Source organism: Phyllostomus hastatus, unplaced genomic scaffold (assembly GCF_019186645.2).
Source record: "Phyllostomus hastatus isolate PE091 unplaced genomic scaffold, TTU_PhHast_1.1 phas_scaffold_193, whole genome shotgun sequence".
NCBI classification, from domain to species: Eukaryota; Metazoa; Chordata; class Mammalia; order Chiroptera; family Phyllostomidae; genus Phyllostomus; species Phyllostomus hastatus.
The window spans coordinates 10150545-10170089 of NW_025334015.1; the positions used below are offsets into that span (position 1 = coordinate 10150545).

Consider the following 19545-nt stretch of genomic DNA (forward strand, 5'->3'; position numbering starts at 1 on the left):
ATGGACTTACCCCTTCTTCTAGTCTGTTAGGTTGTTATATTGGATTATGTTTGTTGTGTTTGATTGAGGGGCTGAGGCAAGCTGACCTATAGTTGTATAGATTTGGCCTTCTGGCAGCTTTAGTTTATCATTACTTTTAAATACTGTGAGTGTAAGTTCAGGAGGTGTTTTTGGTTTGTTTTTTGTGTTTTTTTCCCTATCAAGGGGACTTGAAAATGGGCAAGGTGTCTGAAGATTTCTCTGTGCTTTACAGCTAAGCCACTAGGTTTCTGAACTGATGGAGAGAACTTGTGTTCTTTTCTTCATTAGAAGAAAACCACCTGGTTGCTAGTTCTCATTCTCCAGGTTTTTGTCCAGCTTTCCATGCCAAAACAGAGCTCCGTTCCTCTACCCGAGCCCAGATCTTGGTGTGTAGCTGTCTTATACTCTATGAAGTTGAGTTGCCTCTGCAGGGGTTTTCTCAGCTTTCCTGTGCCACCAGAACCCTTCGGTTGTTGGCTGTCTGAGGGCCTCAGAGGGATGTGTCTCATTTGGGCTTTTTGGCTCTGTTCCCCATCCACAGCATTAGCTAGCTGCCCTGTGCTTAGGGAGGCTGTATACACTCCCCGGGTTTGTCCCTGCTCTTCCTCCTGCCTTTGGTGTACTGGCCTGATACACTTAGTGAATACCTGTGGGAATCTGTCGATGGATGGGTGTGGACTCTCTGTCATAGGTGTACCTTGAATTTTACTGTATCACTCCAGTCCACATGCCATTGTTCTGGGTCTTGCCGGTTTCTGCCTCCCCTGTCTAAGGCAGACTCTTTATCCTCCTGGGTCTTTCCCGGGCATTCCAACACATCCATTAATCACTTCGGAGTCACGGAAGTATTGTCATTTTCTGTGACTTACTCATTTAGGCTTCATTTCACCCTTAATTCTTTTACTTAAAAAAAAAAACACTATGATTTTGTGATTAATCTAGCTTATATTGGATAGTGTGAGAATGATCGTTCTCTCTTGTAAATGTCTCTTACTTAATACCAGGAGGTATTTTTTAAATTTTTCCTCTGACATTGCTTTCAAAAACAGAGAATATATCTTCATCAACCATATATTTCTCATAACATTAACTGTGATGATAGGTAACATACATTAAGTACCTACTGAATGCCAGGTACCGGTACCTTGGTGAACACTTTAAGCGCAATATCCCATTTAATACTCACAAACTTGGGAATAGGCATTATTATGTCATCTCCATTTTCCAGATGAGAGATTAAGTGGAAAGGTCAATATTATACAAGCAGTTAGTGACACTTTTGAACTCAGGGTGTCTGTTTTGGGAGCAGAGCTTGCAAATTCACATTTCTAGTTAGGGCAGGTATGTAAGATAAATGAGTGCAATGAGTAGGATATAAAAAATAACAAAGCAAGCAGAACAGTGAATGACAGTTAACATTCATCTACATACTGGTGAAAAATCAAGCGTAATCGAGTCTGTGGCATAGTCCCTTGGAGAACACATTCAAAAGGGTCTGTCACTTCCAGCTCCAGTCGGTTGTTGCCCATGCGAGAATGTGGGTCTAGTATTTCACATGTCCTGATTTTTCAATAGAAGCCAGAAATATGTATTTTTCATTTGAAAACACTCAGTTTCTAAATGCTAGCTGGTGGTTCAAATAAAAATTAAATAAAATCCAGCGTGCAGACCTGTACTGTGAGTCTAAAAACATGTTGGTGGGGCCAGCTTGTTCCCTGGGCAGCCCGTTTGCAGTCTCTGCAGTAAGCCTGGCCTCTGAGCCCCTTGGCCATGCTGTCTCTCAGGGACCACCTTGATGCCTGCCTTTCACCTGTGCCCTGTAAGTTAAGGAAGTGAAGACCTGCTCTTGAACGAATGTATTTTATTCACTGCTCATTAGGGTATTTTTTTAAAATCCTGAATTCTTTATCTGCCATAAAGTAGTAGAGTTCTCTTATAAGGCATACCCTGCATTAAGTTGATGTGAGACTCCAAGTATCACTGACTACTTCGTTTATTCTGGTTTATTAATCATGACTCCCCCTCTCCTCTGCCCTTTCTCCTTTGCCACAGCTTTCACTTTCAGAAGAACAGAATGACATAACGAAAAATGGCTGTGAATCTAAAGAGCTGGTCTACCTCGTGCACATTGCGTGTCAGGTAATTTTGTGGGTGTTTTCCATGTCACATAAAATGCAATAAAAATTATTTTCAGGTACTATTTCTTTCTTTAATGAATTTCTCACATTGCTTAGCAGAATCCACAGAAAAATACTTGTACACTATTGAAATTGGACTACGAATGACTCTTGTTCAGAAAATAAATGGTATCCTTTTAAAAAGAAAATAATGTGTTCATGCAGTACTGAGTGGAGTGTGCGGTTTAGCACTGCACCATACACGGCTTCTGTCTGCATTTTCTCACAGTGTTTTTAAGGTTTTAGACACTTGTGAATGAATAAAAGTGACTATGATAACATAGATGTTCTATTTTATTCTTTCCCCTAGTCATTTTGGTATTTCTATATGTATCCAGAGTTGAGACAGTCCATTTCAAAGAGTCATTTCTATAGATATTTAATTTACAGACATAAATGAAAATTCTGCTTGTAAGAGCAAGGAAAATACATTGTTTATGGTGAAGTAAGAAGAGCACAATATGTAGTGAAACAGCAGGCTATGTTGTCTCTGTCTCAGATGCTCACTTTGCGAAGCAAGGTGGTAAGTTCTACTGTGGCATATCAGTGTAATGTGTGTGTGTATGTTTTAGAACTGTGCTTTTAAAAATTTTTAATTTTATTATTGTTTTTCAATCCTTACACAAGGATATATTTATCGATTTTAGAGAAAGAGGAAAGGAAAGAAACATTGGTGTTAGAGGGAAACATTGATAGGTTGCCTCCTATACTCACCCCAACTGGGGATCGAACTCACAACCTAGGTTTGTGTCCTGACCAGGAATCGAACCCGCAGTCTTTTGGTGTATGGAACGATGCTCCAACCCACTGGGCCACCTGGCCAGGGAATTATGACTTGCTTTTAGTGAGATTTAAATTATGTCATAGGTAGCATTGAATATTTCCTCCATCAGGTAATCAGATAGTATTTATTTAGCATGTGTTTATTGAGCTTTCTGTCTATTTTTAAATTAGCCATTGTAAAGCAAGTGTTTTCAAGGAAATCTTTCTTATATACAAAGATTTTAGTTTTCTTTGGGAGTGAGTAAGATAGGGACATTTATGTTCTTTTTTCCTGAACAGTATTATTTATGTACATGAAGTTAAAAATTAAATAGCCTGGAAAAGTCTGATGCTTATCTCATATGGGAAATATTTAGTCTTGTTGACCTTAAGGAAAACTTTTCAAAATTAAGTGCTTTTATTTATAGGTCTCAGAATATGATATTGAAAACTGATTTGGCTTTTATATGAATAAGATGTCCAAAGTCACATATCGTTTATCCATGTTTTATTGTGTGTCATCTCAGTTCCTCTGAGGAAGTAGGCAGCTCTGAATCACTAAGTTTCATCTCATATTTCATAAGATTTTTCTATTTGGTGAGTTAATTTTTAAGTGAAAATGTTAAGTGCTCTTGTGATGAACCTCAACTAACAGATGACTAGAAAACATGTCTTCTTCATCTAGACTACATGGTAGGCATGCCATAATGAATTTATTGATCCCTCTACTCTAAAGCCTGTTAGCATCTTTTCTTCTCACTATTAATTTCTGTATGTTCTGACAATGCAGATACTTTCATTCTCTTAAGTAAAGCACAGTATATCTGCGGTTTTTTAAAAATTGACTTTCAAAAGTTATCTATGATATTTTGATACCATACATTAGAATGTGTAATTGTTATTTGGTTATGCTTCCATAAATAGTGACCTAGATAATTAGGTTATTTCCTGGTTGTAAATATCTTGTCAGGCTGCTTACCAAATTTTAGGCTACTTGGTGTACTATTTATTACATCAAAGCAGTAATTTACTGCATTGTAACAATGCCATCACACGTCTCTGCTTCCCCGTAAATAGTCATTGATGCATTCCCATGGCTTACCTTCTGTATCCTGCCACAGAGGTCGGCCATAAACCATACTAAATGAGAGTCATGTATTATTTATAACTGTAGGAGTCTCACAATCAAACTCTCTAATTTTGCAAATGAGGAAATTGAGGCCCAAATTACTGAGATGGCTTTCCTAAGCTATATGAAATCTTAGCAGGAGCTGCTAAGGACTTCATTGTTCTGATTGCCAGTTTTTCTTGCATCTCCTTGGAATTTACAAACAACAACAGAGTTGAGAGATTGTTTAGTCTTCAGATGAGATCATTGCATGCTGATGCAATCTGTCCATTCCAGATACACTTATGCATGCATTTCATATCTTTGCTAATTTCTGATTTTAATAATGTGCTCTTGAAATTCTTCTTATTTAACCAGTATTCTTGGTGCTTCATCTTAACCCACTTTTTCCCCTTATTCTTTCATAGAAAATGGCCAATTAAATTGTGAAAATTTCCCCTTCTATAGTTTGAGTGACATTGATTCTTTTAGGTTTTACCTTTGAACCTTTTAATTGTGTCTTTGCCTCTGCCCTTCAAAGTTTTGATTTCTTTTTAAATCGTGAACTCAGAAATGTAAACCATGATTTTCATGATGAATTGATCCAGATTTAGTAGGCATTTTTGATCACCTGTGTGTAGTGCACAGATACTATGACATGCGGGCTGTCATTTAATTCCTACAACAGTCTGTGAGGTGAACAGTCTGGTTTCCATTTTACAGATGATGAATCTAAGACTCAAAAGTGTTAATTAAAGAGAAAAATCAAGATTTGAGCCTTAGTCTAGTGAGCCTTAGTCTAGTGGGATTTTTTCCTGTTCTTTCCCCATTTTCTAATATGATTCATTCTTGGTTGGCTACTCTGAAATTTGTGAGCATATCCCAAATGGTAATAAAAAATTATAAAAGACATGGAAACTGACCATCTAAATCTCTTTAAAATTTTTTTAAATTATTGATTTGAGAGATGGGGGAGAGAAACATCAGTCTGTTGCTCTATTTATTTATGTATTCACCGGTTGACTCTTTTATGTGCTTTGATGGGAGATGGGACCCACAACCTTATTGTATCGTGACGATGCTCCAAACAACTGAGCTACCCGGACAGGGCCCCACTGAGTTTCTCTGCATGACTTCAGTGGACAGGACCTAGGTAGCCTGTATGTATTAATTAAGATACTTATAGAGAGAACTTTAAGTGGAAGTCTCAAATCAAGAGCCTATAAGGGAGCGTCTAGACCAACTGGGTTTAATCTTATAAGAGATTATAAGTCTTGTGATAGTAAAAATATTTAACAGCTGACACAGCATGGGCCCAGTGCAATTGGAGTAGATACATGTCATACAAACCAAGTTATCCATACTGGTGTGTCCCAGCTGGATATCGACCATGGATAGAACAACTCTCCTGAGTGCCTTAGAGAACAGGTTTTTAGTTCCCTGCTTGAGCTGTCAACTCCCGCCCTCCTATAGTAATTTTTATTTAGAGGAAGTTGTCTTAACCAATATATGCATATTGTACTTTAGATATTCCCTCCCTTATCTTTTTATTCTGTTTTCCAATTAAATAAACTGGGGGGAAAAGTGTTACGTATGAAAAACAAGTTAGCTAGTGTGGGTGAAGAAACACTTTCCAATTTGTACCATAATATTTATTTGAATGGGAATACTTTTTTTTTCTGGAAAATCATACTAATTCTTCCTCTGTTTCCCCTACTTTTCAAGAAACAATGTATTCAGTTTGAAATCAATGAAAATTAATACAAACCTCAGGAAATTCAGGAATAGGGTAAATTTTTGTTTCAAATGTTAAAAGTTCAATAATTAAAAGCCAAAATTAGATAAACCCTGCCACTAAGTATATTGAGCCCCACTACATAGAATAAAGCATTTATAAATGTAATGACACTGGTAGTGAGTCTTAAAAACATTCAATATTCTGTGTTTTTATTCTTTAGCAAATAAGCAAACACCAACTTTTAAGGGTTAATTTTAAAATAACAATTTTACACCTAGTTGTTGCAAGAATTTATTTTAACATGTGCTGTAATGAAAATCCTGTTCTGGTCTTTCCCTTTTGTAAGTATAGTTTTGTTATTGTAAGAATAATTGTTGCTTCATAAATACTAAGTATTTTATTGTCCCTTAGTAAGCTTTAGAGTAGTTGAAATGAATGTTTCTTACTGCAGTTGGATTGTATTCACTTTCTCTATATTTTAACTAGAATTCATCAATATAATAGTTTATTTTTCCCTGAAGATCAAGTGTTTTATAAGTATTTACAGTAATATAAAGGCTCCACTGTGTCCCAGTTGGTTTTAGGGGACTACCTCTTTACCTCAAAATATCTCCTGTATTTTGATGCTTGAAATTCCAACATCAGAAATGCATTCCTGAGTATTAAATATCTCCTCCACTCAGTCCATTTAGAAAATGCTGTTACTGGGGGTGGGGTTGCCTATTAACATTTGGAGAGCATCTGTGCAAATGAAATATGTAGGCTGATTGTTATTTGAACCTTGTACCTCTTCTGTGAAATGCAGGTGTTGCCGTTCCCAAGTTGCAGATGAGTAAACTGCTGCTCACAGGTGTTAAGTCACTTGTGTCAGGTCCTGTATCTAGGACGAGGCCAGGCTGAGGTTTAAATCAGGTCTTTCCCTTTGCGCAGAGGTTTATCATATGATTAAAGATGCCATTCACAGTATTAACTTTCCCATGATACAGATACTTCCAAGGACATGGGTGAAGACTGTTCTTCTCAGGAAGAACAGCAGTTCTATCTTGAATTTGCCTATCTCTTCCTATCTCTGCTATTGCCAAGCTTGCATAAGCCATTATCTCTTGTTGAGCCAGTATGATAGAATCTGGGTTTGCACCCTGTAATTGAACATAACCCTCTAAACTGCCAAAGTGGTGTAAAGTGTTCACTGAAACACGTTACTCTTAGGGTTAAAGCTCCACAACAGATTTTCACTGTGTTGAGAGCTAAACCCAAACTCCCTACTTAGCAAGGCCTGTGAGGACCCTGCACCCATGTGGACAGGCCTGCGTCTTCTGCTTCATGTCATGATAGTCTTCTCACTCCTATGCTCCGGTCACACTGGCTTTAGTCAGTTCCTAAAAGACCCTAAGCTTTTTCCTACAACAAGGCACTGAACGTTGATCAGCCCATAACTACTCACACTGAGCGCTTGGGTGTTCAGTGCCCTTTCAGTTCTCAGGATCCAGCTTAGATATCATGTCCTCAGAAGGGCTGTTCCTGCCACCCTACGTGAAGTAGGTTCTTCCTTATTTCTTTATAGTACAACACCATCAATATTTCATTTATGTATTTATTTACTTTAAAGAGTATTTGTTTTCTCATTAGAAATAAATTCTAAGAAGTCAGAAGTTTGATGGTCCTTCCTCTGTTGCATCTCTAATGCTCACTTCAGTGCTTAGTATTATTTAGGTACTCAGAAAATAACTGGTGAATAAATGAAAGAAAGAAGAACAAACTTTTGTCTTAGAAATGTGACCCTGTACACATTGGGATATTCTTATTTTCTTATTTTTAAGCCTTGTCAAGAATTGTTGATTTTTGTTACCCATGAATAACAATCATTACTTGATAATAGTAATTTTTTAAGGATAGAAATTAGCAGCAAATAACAAGTTAGGCAGATGTGTATAAAGCATTTTTGTGGCCCTGGCTGGCATAGCTCAGTGGATTGAGTGCGGGCTGCGAACCAAAGTGTCGCAGGTTCGATTCCCAACCAGCACATGCCTGGGTTGCAGGCCATGACCCCCAGCAACCGCACACTGGTGTTTCTCTCTCTCTCTGTCTCCCTCCCTTCCCTCTCTGAAAATAAATAAATAAAATCTTTAAAAAAGAAAAAGCATTTTTGTTCTGTTTTTGTTTTTGTTTTTATTTTTTTTATACTATAATTGAACTTCTAAAATATTCTTATCATTTACTTTATTCAGTCTGGGAATTGGATGATTGAGACTGTTTTTTATATATGAAATTTGAAGTCCTTTTATAGCTGCTGAAAATATGAGATATTTTACTACTTCTACAATTTACTCAGTGAATTTAACATAGTTTTAGTTGATTTACAAATTACATGTTAAGGTTTTAATTTCGTGAATGAAAATCTATAAAAAGCAGACTTTTGCTGGCACACGGATATTTTTTAAAAGTTGAAAGAAATCAATTCACTTATATGTGAAGAAATGAATTTTGAAATCCAGTCTCTAGCATTTACTTTTTGAGACTCTCAAGGTTGCTGCATTTATGTGGCTGGTTGTTGATACTTATGTCTGTGAGCAAGACTGCTTAGATGGAAGAGGACATGATTACTCTTTTAAATTAGTGAACTTCATTTTTTAGAGCAGTTTTAGATTCCCAGCAAAATTGAGTGGAAAGTACATAGTTCCCACATGTGCACGTCCTCCTCCATGGTGGACATTGCCCACCAACAAGGTGCCTTTGTCACAACGGATGGATCTAACGTTGGCACACCGTTGTCACCAAGAGCTCCCTCACAGTGGTGTGCAGTCTGTGGGTTTAGATACACTTGCAGTGCCATGTATCCGCCACTCTAGTATCACGCGGAATAGTTTCACTGCCCTAAAAGTCAGCTGTGCCCCACCTGTTCATTTCTCACCTCTCCCTAACTCCTGCTAACCACTGGTCCTTTTATTGTCTCCATAGTTTTGCCTTTTCCAGGATGTCGGATAGTTGGAATTATGCAGAAAGTAACATTTTCAGGTTGGCTTCTTTCACTTAGTAATATGCGTTTAAGTGTCCTTTCTGCTTTTTTACAGCTTCCTTACTTCTTTTTATTGCTAAACAATATTCCATTGTTTAGGTGTACCACAATTTATTTATTTATTCATTCATCAGCTGAAGATTGCTTCCAAGTTTTGGCAGTTACAATGAAAGCTTCTATAAGCATTTGTGTGTAGGTTTGGTGTGGCCATAACTTTTCAGCTCATCTGGGTAACCACCAAGGAATGTAATTGTTGGACCCTATGATTAGAGTATGTTTAGTTTTGTAACAGACTGACAAACTGCCTTCCAGAGTGGCTGTACTATTTCATCAATGAAGGAAAGTTCCTGTTGCTTCACATTCTCGCCAACATTGGGTGATATCAGTGTTTCTGGAGTTTTGTCATTCCAGTAGGGGTATAGTAGTATTTTGCTGCTGTTTTAATTTGCATTTCTCTGATGACCTACAGTGTGGACTATCTCTTCATATGCTTATTTGTCATCTGTATATCTTTTTGGTGAGGTGTCTGTTAAGGGCTCACCCAGTTTAGCTACCCACTGAGCTACACCAGCCAGGGCATAACTGTGAGTTTCAATAGGTATTCTTTATCAGCCTGAGGAAGTTCTCCTGTATTCCTAGTTTACTGAGATATTTTTATCACGAGTGTTACATTTGATCAGATATTTTTCTGTATCGGTTGATGTGATCCTGGAATTTTTTTCTCTTCTGATGATGTCATGGATTACATTAATTGACTTTGAATGTTGAACCAGCCTTCTGTATCTGGGATAGATTCCACTTGATTGTGGTGTATAATTATTTTTATATGTTGTTGGATTCTAGTAGCTAAAATTTTATTGAGGAGTTTTACATTGATATTCACAAGAGATATTGGTCTGTATTTTTTCTTTCTTGTTCTAGCCTCATAGAATGAATTAGGAAGTATTCTCTCTGCTTTAATTTTTGAAAGTTATTGTAAGGAATTGGTATAATCTCTTCTTTAAATGCTTGGTATAACTCACCAGTGAACCCAGTTTGACCTGGTTCTTTCTTTTTTAGAAGTTTATTAGTTATTTATTAAGTTTACTTTACAGTTATAGACCTATTCAGATTGTTCATTTCTTGTGTGAGTTTTGACAGATTGTGTCTTTCAAGGAATTGGTCCATTTCATTGTTGTTATGAAATTTGTGGGCATACAAATTGTTTATAGTATAGTATTCCTTTATATGTTTATAGGGTCTGTTGTGATGTTCCCTTTTTCATTTCTGATATTAGTAATGTGTGTCCTCTCTTTTTTTCCCCATACTTATCTTGGATTGAGTTTTTGATTTCATTGATCTTTTCAAGGAACCACTTTTTAAAGATTTTTTATTTATTTATCTTTAGACAGAGGGGAAGGGAGGGAGAGAGAGGGAGAGAAACATCAGTGTGTGGTTGCCTCTTGTGCGCCCCCTACTGGGGACCCGTCCTGCAACCCAGGCATGTGCCCTGACTGGGAATTGAACCAATGACCCTTTAGTTTGGTGCCCAACCCACTGAGCCACACCAGCCAGGGCATCATGATTTTGTTGGTTATCTCACTTGATTTTCTGTTATCAAGTTCATTGATTTCTGCTTTTATTTTTATTTCTTTTATTCTGCTTACTTTGGTTTTAATTTGTCCTTCTTTCTCTATTTTCCTAAGATGGAATTTTAGATGATTGAATTTGGATCCTTCTCTTCTAATATATGCATTCAGTGCTATCAGTAATCCTGCTAAGCACTGCTTTTGCTGCATCTCGTGCATTTTGATATGTTGTATTTTAATTTTTAGATTTTTTTCTGGGAGATTTTTCTTTGACCCATGTGTTATTTAGAAGTGTTTTGCTTAATCTTGCTGGTATTTTGGGACTTTCTTGTTGTCTTCTTGTTATTGATTTCCAGTTTAATTGCATCATGATTTGAGAGCAGAAATTGTATTTAAAAATTTAAATTTGCTAGCATTTGTTTTATGGCCTAGAATGTGGTCTCTTGGCAATGATCCATGTGAACTTGAGAGGGATGTTTTTTGGATGAAGTAATGTATAGATGTGCATTATATGCAGTTAATTGATGGTGTTGTTGAGTTCAGATATGCCCTTCCTGATTTTCTGCCTGCCGATCTGTCCATTTTTGTTAGAGGGATGTTGAAGTCTCCAACTGTAATAGTGGATTCACCTATTTCCTTTCACAGTTCTATCAGTTTGTGCTCCATGTGTTTTGATGCCTTAATGTAGGCATTAAGGATTGTTACTTCTTTTTGGAGAATTATCCTCTATGTTATTATGTAACGTCTTTCTTCCCAGATAACTGGCCTCAATCCGAGTTCAGCTCTGTGTGAAATTAATGTAGCTACTCCTGCTATCTTTTGATTAGTGTCAGCATTGTACATCTTTTGCCATTAAATTTACAAAATTCATAATTTATAACATTTATAAAATTCTTTATATTAAATTTAAGATTTTACTCCCCAACATTTGAAACTTATAATTCAGCTAATGTGGAAAACCACTTCCGACCTCTGACGATACATTAACTCTTCCCTGGCTAAACCCTCATATGAATAACAGTAATCAGTAAGAATATTCTTTTGTCCTTTTAGTTACTGAGCTTTTGGTGACCAGTCATTTGTTCTGCTAGATACCATGGGGTTTTGATTGGAAACTTTGTTCCCTAATTCTGATATGTTCAGCTCAGAAAGTTTCTTAAATTAAAGGAGCCATTTCTGGTACTCTACAAGGCACTTTATATTACTATTACTGCATGCAATTCTTAATCAGCCAGGATTTACTGGGACACCCTAGAGCCAAGATTTTAGCTACTTCTTTATTTCAGTAGTAGATAAATCTGTATAGCTTCAGCATCTGTGCAAGTAACGTAAGTAAGAAAAAATGGCTTGGTGTGGCAATCACTTTGACAAATTCAACTGTGCTGTCCTGTTCCTAAAGGTGTTTGTACACAATTTTTCAAGCATTGCCCGCCAAACCCAAGTCAGAGGACAGAATGGGTGAATTTAAAATGCTTGGATGAGGGCAGCTAACAACTTCTTGTCCAAATGCAAATTTAAATTACTTTGACACTTACTTTAGTCCCTATTCTTTCACCCATGTCAGTAAGTAAAAGTCATCATTTAAATGGAGGAGATGAACAGGTTTCTGGTTAGGAATATGCATTTCACACCAAAGTGGTATTATTACTCTGGAGGCCAGTTTGGCAAATTTAAAATGAAGTTGCTAACGGTCATACATTAGGATCAGCGGTCCCGCTTGCAGGCAGCTCCTGCAGAGGCTCTCTCCCACATGTGTGGGACTAGACGGGGAGGTGTTCACTGCAGTGCTGCATGCCGAAGTGCCAAGCTTGAAACCCTCGCTCCCCTCCCACAGGGGAGTGGGCAAGTAGACTGGGGTTTTACTCCTCCAGGAAATTATACTCTAGCATTTGTCTAATAATAAAGCTACCTATGACAACATGGAAAAAGTGCAACATGCTGTTCATGTTCCAAAAATAGGTGAATTACGTCAGATTCAAAATAATAGTATACATTATTTATGGATTATTAATATGTAGTAAAGATGTAAAGCATGTATTTGTGCGTGATAACAATGCACATTAACTCCAGTCCTTACCTTTAGAAGGAGAACACGAGAGAATGGGGCTTTACATCTGCGGTAATTGCTCTTTAAAAATGTCGGGAGCCTTGAAACAAGAGTCAACAATGTATTTAATCTCTGTGATAGAGACATGGGTGCATGTTGCTATTTTTTTTGTACTTTTCTGATATTTGAAATGTTGCATAATTTTCAATATGTGTATAAGTGTATAATTATTGCAACTCTGTGATAAGAAGTTTGTCCCTATTTTTTCTGCCTTTGTAGTGTATTTTTATTTATTTTTCTTTTTGCCATCCCAAAGAGAGAAGTATTTACCCCCCTGTGGTCATTCAGGAAAGTTTTGGGTAGGAGGCATCTGTTGAACTAAACAAATGAAGGAGCTTAACTTGATTGAGCAAGGAGTGAAAGAATGGCTTTCCAGGGTAGACAGAATAGCACTTAAAACTCATGGAGGCAAGAAAGGGCATACATCCCATCAAATGAAGGAATGGAAGTAACTGAGTGTAGCTGGAAGCAAAGAAAGGGCGTGGACCAGTAGTGAATGAGATCAGACTATCAGTGTAGACAGGACCCAGGCAATGAAAGCTCTGATGTGTGCAAATATATTTGGGCTTAATCCTATGGATCAATGGTTGTCAATTCTGATTGATCACCAGAATTATCTGGATCCCATTCTAGAGTGATTGTGCTAGCATTTCCTAGAATAGGGACTAGAACACTATCCTTTAAATGTAGGATCTGTTCGTTAAAAGTGCCACATCTATTCTCTTATCTTATTCTAACAACTGTCTGAAAGAGGAGATCTGTGTAATGGGGAATTATAGTCCAAAGTAGGATTAGATAATTTGTTGTGCTAGTTTTTGACATACCTCTGTTTAAAATTCAGCATCTCCCCTATGAGTGATACCTTCTGTTTCTGTGCCATTTGGCTGAGGAGAATGGAGAAGAGCTACACAAAAAATGTGTCTTTCATTCTGAGATGACTGGTTACTTTGGAGGGTTATTCTTCTAGTTCTTCCAGGTTTTTAGGAGATGAAAGTCTCCATATAAAAATAGATTATATTGAAAAACCAGATGCTGTGCACTCAGGACCTGTTGTTCATTGCTGCTGACCACACTGCTTTTTAATGATTTTTGCCAGTGTGAACTGATAAGTGTTGTGTTTTGTATTGGGGGAGCAGAGTGAGGGAGGAGATCATAGGCAGGGAGCGTTAGCAATATTCCAGGTAAGAAATGATGTGAGTCCTCACTGAAGCTGTGGCTATTGGAAGTGATAGATTCAAGATAAAATTAGAAGACAGTAGGTACTAAAAATGCTCTATGAATAGGTTTTTATTTTTAATGAGTTTGTGAGATTGGGCAAGGAAAGGAAGAAAGCCTGAGAAGTGGGGAGAAATAATGGGTTTTAGGTAATATATGCATATCAAACCGTTATAGATGAGGACCTAATTTTAATATTAGTATTATTTCTAGTGTCAGTCACAGAAGATGTTAGGGATAACCTGGTTTTATTTTTCTTTAATTTTTAATGGTTTTCTGTCACTCAAAGTTATTTTATGGCCCCTTCTGCAGGGTAAGGTTGTAGGCTGTGTGAGCCATCTAACGGTGGTTGTCCCCAGAGAGCGGAAGGACTCTGATGAGCGGTGGGAAGAGGGTTAGTGGGGAGTTCAGGCTCAGGGTCCGTTATTGACCTTCCAACATAATGTAACTCACCAGATTGTTTTGGGGTTTACCTTTTTATTATTGTGTTAGTAGCAGCTTTCCATTAGAAAATAGAAAGTCCCCTGAATGAAATACCATTTTAGAATAAGGCCTGGTTCATAAGCATTTTCTAATAGAGATGAATTATAGGAGCCTTTTTTTCTTAACCACAGGGCAAAAGTTGGATTGTTAAAAGAAGTTACGAAGATTTTCGAGTACTTGACAAGCATCTTCATCTGTGCATCTATGACCGACGGTTCTCCCAGCTCTCAGAACTTCCCCGTTCAGATGTCCTGAAGGACAGCCCAGAGGTAGTTAACTGTATATACATTAGCAGAAAGTTTTGCTTGTATACTAAATAAAAGCTTATAGTGAACACTCAGGATGATTCCTGGGATTATTTAATTATTTTGTGACTGAAAAATTAGTAAAGCTAATGGTTAGTAAAGTAGGTTTAATGTATAATTTTATAACAGAAAACCTCATATTGTAATAATGTATAAATGAGCAATGTATATAAACAGACATTCTTCAAAGAGAATATAAAATATGAAAGACCTTGACTTCAGTAATAATCATACATGGATATTGAAATAATGCTGTTTGCTTATTAATTTATGATAGCAGACTATGTTTACACGTCCACCTCCATTCCTGACAAATATTTCTAGTAAAAATATAAAGGATTTAAAACTTTTTTAAAGGGATGAGATTTTTTTTATAACAGAAAATGAAAAGAACCATCAGGGAATAAGAAATTATGAAGAATGTTTGAAAGTAGATGGGGTAAGACTTAGGAGGACGAGAAAATGAGCATAAAGTACACATGCAAGAAGACAGATGAACTAGAGATCTTCCAGGTAAAAACAACATGCAGTCACGTGCTGCATGAAGAGTTTCGGTCAGTAATGGACTGCATGTATGACGGAGGTCCCGCAAGATTATAATGGAGCTGAACATTTTCTGTGTCCTAGTGAGGTGGTCGCTGTCATAACCTCATAGTGCAGTGCATTACTCAGGTACTCAAGTGTTTATGGTGATAGAGTGTCGACGCACATACTGTGCCGCCAGTCACATAAAAGTGTAGCATGTGTAATTATGTACAATACACAATACTTGATAATGCATGACTGTGTTTACTATAAAATACTTTAATAGCACTGTTTTCTAATATACTCTTTTTACTTAATGTGCCATGTTATTTCGGTAGCAGCCTCATTCATCTCATATATATTATGCCTCTTGGTTGCATCATTTTCACTTGTGCATGATTTAATCTCATGTTGGTTTGCACAGTAACATGCTGTACAGGTTTGTAAGAGCCATAGGCTACACTATATAGCCCAGGTGTATAGTGGACTACACCGTCTGGGTTTGTGTATGTGCACACACTCGGCGATGTTCACACGGTGATGAAATCCCCTGGGGTTGTACCTCTCAGAATGTATCCCCATCAGTTAAGCGGCGCACAACTGTGGACGAACAACAGGAGGGCAAACAGAGGGCCTTGAGGAACATGATTAGTATACTCAGAGAGTGAAGCAATCACATTCATAGAATGAGAGCAGAATTTTGCAAAAGTAAAATAATCAAGAGATCTTAGAAATGAACATATGATCATGTAAATTAATTTTAATGACAGCAAACCTGAATAGCTAGACTACATAAAAAATGGACACAGATAAATAGAGAATTAGCTGAAAGATCATGCTGTGTAACAATGCAGCCCTCAAAGGTATAAAAAGTTGTGAAAGAGTAGCTGGTACACGTGGAGAATAGATTGAGAAGTCCCTGCTTTCCTCTCAGTGGAATTCACTAAACATTAATATAGGAAAATTCCCTAAAGTTAAAAAAGGCATATTTTCAAATTAAGTGGTCCCATTAAGTGCTAATGTAATGAGTGAAAAGACACACATTTAGAAACATGTAGTAAAAATTGCAAAATGTCAAAGCAGAGAGAAAACCAGAAAGGCTTCTAGAGAGCAAACAACATATTTTCTCAAGACAACAAGAATTGCATTAACATTAGACTTCTTGGCAGCTGCAGTGAATGCTCAAAAACAGTGCAGAATTCTTCCAAGTCCTGATGGGGGCCCATTTCAATTCTATAATTAATTCCAGGGCAATTAAGTATGTAGGGCAAAGTAGCAACACCATCAATCATGTAAGAACTGACACTACAGCAGAATCTTGGCAGCATCTTAAAACCACACATTTTTTTGTATCGTTGAGAACCTGTACGCCTCTCTATCTCCATTTCCTATCTCTGTCAATCTGTTGCATAACTTTCTCTCTCATGCTGCCTCAGAACATGGTCACTACCAGCAGGTGCTGGGTTGTTACCTATTTTAAGACAGCGGCCAGACTGAGCTGAAGTTTTATATCATAATTCCTAATTCCTGCGGTAACCTGTGTTAGGCCAGGTCAAGTTGAATTACATTCCTGGACCACTCAGCTGGCCCACGGGCTAGGATCCCATGTGGCACGGCTGTCCTGCTGCCGCGGGAGAAGTACCAGAGAAAGGGTGTCAGGGTTGCTGGGAACAACTGGGCAGAAAAACCAAGTGTGTCCTTTCGATTAGTATCTTTTAGGTTTCCATACAAAAATAGAAAGAAAAAGCAATAAAATTAGAAGCTGTAAAGTAGCCTGCTCCCTGATGATGACGGGTGAAATGTTCAAGTTCTGTACAAGACAAAGACTTGGTAGATAAGCGCTGTAGTTTCAGTTCAAGGCACTGTTACAACTCTGTGAAGAACCCTCTGTAACTATTAAAATGCCAGGAAATCTGCAGGTTTGCTTTTTCTCTAGAAACAACCAATTTTCAATAGTTCTTCTGACACCATGTCGTATCTCTACTCTGAGTCACCACTGAATCTTCTCTTTCCTTGTAGTCAGTCACTCAGATGCTCGCCGCTTACCTGTCCCGCCTCTCCTCCATCGCTGGCAACAAGATCAACTGTGGCCCCGCCCTCACGTGGATGGAGGTACTCTCTAGTTCCTGCTCGCTAAGGTTGAGTTTTAAATTGGCAGCTTAAGAGATTTAATATTTGTTTAATTTTGAGAGCTATTGAGTTTTAGGAGTAACAAAATGCAGTTTCTTCTATATTCTGGGAGGATATATGACACATTAATTATTTTTCATGCCAAATCTTTCTTTGATGGTCCAGAAAAATAGTTTTAATATTATTATTTTGGTGTTTGACATGTTAATGTATACATTTAGAAAGGTATGTATATATTTTCAGTTGACTTAGTAATTGGAAATATTTTTTAGTTATTTACGAACAAGAGACAACCTTTAAAGGATCTGATTTAAGAATCAGTCTTGGGTGACTTTTGGTCAGGATGACAGAGTAGGTAAACTCAGTGCTCACCTCCTTCCACCACCACATCAAAGTCACAGCTAAATTATAGAACAGCCATTATTGAGAATGTTTGAATACCAGCTGAAAAGAACTCCTATGACTAAGGGTATAAAAAAGAATCCAGGTTGAGATTGGTAGGAAGGACGATGTGGAACAGGCAGGTCCCAACCCCTGGTGTGGCGACTAAGAATCGGGATGGGTATCTCAGCTCTGCAGGTCTCCCCTTAGGAGCACATGGTCCCAGCCCCCCTAGCCCAGGGTTTCAGTGCCAGGAGCAAAAGTCCCCACAACATTTTCCTGTGGAAACCAGCGGGGATTGCATCCGTGGCAGAAAAAAAGATGTTAGAGCCCCGGGTGGTCCTCTTAAAGGGCCCGTGCATAGCCTCATTCACTCACAGACTCACTGACACTGAGCTTTAGCACAGGGGCAACAGCTCAAAAGTGCAAGGGACATACGGGAAGGAAATACGTTTATTAACTTCAGGGTTAGGGCTGTTTGGCAGAGGTTGGGTAACTCTCTCCAGGGACAGAAGTGCTAGCAGACATCGTTGTTACCTTGTTGAACTCTGCTTCCTCCCAGCCAGCCCAGGGCAGGAGAGCACCAAAGCTGAGCTCTCTACTAATCTGGCTAACACTGTTCACCCCCTTGTAGTGAGTCCCTGAGATCCCACCCCACCCCCGCAACTTGCCTGCCTACCTCAAGTGGCTCTTTAACACACGTGATCTGCCTCAGTTCCTGCTATAGACTTTCCCAAAATATCTCAAACTTCTATAAACCCTAAACAAGCTGCTGCTGGTCTCAGCATGCTTGGTAGTTATTTCTAAGCAGCCCCAAGGCCAGCACAAGCAGCGACAGGTCTCAATTTGCATTGACTCCCATCAGATGGCTCCATGCTTGGCATAAGTGGTAGCCAGTTTTGTATTGGAAACTAGCTTCAGTTAAGCAGCTCACTACAAGTCGTGGCCAGTCTCAGCTCACGCTGTGGTGCCCACCAGAGGATCACAAGCTCAGCACAAGTGCCAGCCAACTTCATTACACAGTGTAGTCTTTCCCAAGTACCTCCAAGTTCAATATAAGTGGCAACCTACCACAAACCACTTTGCACAGACCACTTTGAGGCTCCAAGCACAGTGCAAGTGATGGATGGCCTTGATCTGCACCAGTGTCCCTCCTAAGAGATCCAGAAAGAACATACCTGGCAACCAGCTTCAGACCACGCCAGAGCACCACCATGCATCTCCACAGATGACATACAAGAAGGATGGACTCAGTGGGTACCCAGCCCTGTAAAAGTCACTCCCTTTCTGTGGGGTCAGCTCCTGCACAACAGTTCATTCACTGCCCTCACAGCCAGCCCTCAAAAGCAGTGATCCTGAGGGTGAGCCCTACCCACTGGCTTATGAACAGTGATCGAAGCTTAAATATTACAGGAGGGCACACACAGCACACACAGGAAATGTCCCTAGAGCACTTGGCTTGTATGACTAAGGAGGCTGCATCACGGGGAACCACAGGATACCTGTATAAAGCCACTGTTAAGTCTGGGAGACGTAACAGCTCTACCTAATACTTTCAAACAAACACAGGGAGTCAGCCAAAATGAGGAGTCAACCAGAAAAAAAAGTTTCAAATAAAAGAACAGGACAAAGCTTCAGAAAAAGAACTAAATGAAATGAGACAAGCAATTTGCCAGATACAGAGTTCAGAACACTGATTATAAGGATGCTTAATGAAGGTAGGGGGAGAACAGATGGACTCAGTGAGGACTTCACAAAGAGATTAAAAACGCAAAAAATGAGATAAAACTGTAAAAAAGAAGTAGTCAGAAATGAAAAATACAGAAACTGAAATAAAGACTACATTAGAACAAATCAAGAGCAGATTAGATGAAGTAGAGGATTGAATCAGTGATTTGAAAAACAAGGTAGTAGAAAACACCCAATTGTAACAGCAAAGAGGAGAAGAATTTCAAAAAATGAGGGTAGTTTAAAGGGCCTCTGATAAAACATTGAGCATACCGACATTT

At 38.3% G+C, this 19545-nt stretch overlaps 1 protein-coding gene across 6 annotated transcripts in view; it reads left to right on the top strand.

Moving 5' to 3' along the window:
* Window positions 1–19545, top strand: part of ARHGAP32 (Rho GTPase activating protein 32) — a 264019-nt gene that overhangs the window by 145653 nt on the left and 98821 nt on the right. For all 6 annotated transcript variants that reach the window (XM_045860146.1, XM_045860147.1, XM_045860144.1 and 3 more), the window contains 3 exons: window positions 2074–2160; window positions 14327–14464; window positions 17045–17137. In XM_045860146.1, the coding sequence (XP_045716102.1) occupies window positions 2074–2160; window positions 14327–14464; window positions 17045–17137 (318 nt within the window). The remainder of the gene's footprint in view (window positions 1–2073; window positions 2161–14326; window positions 14465–17044; window positions 17138–19545) is intronic.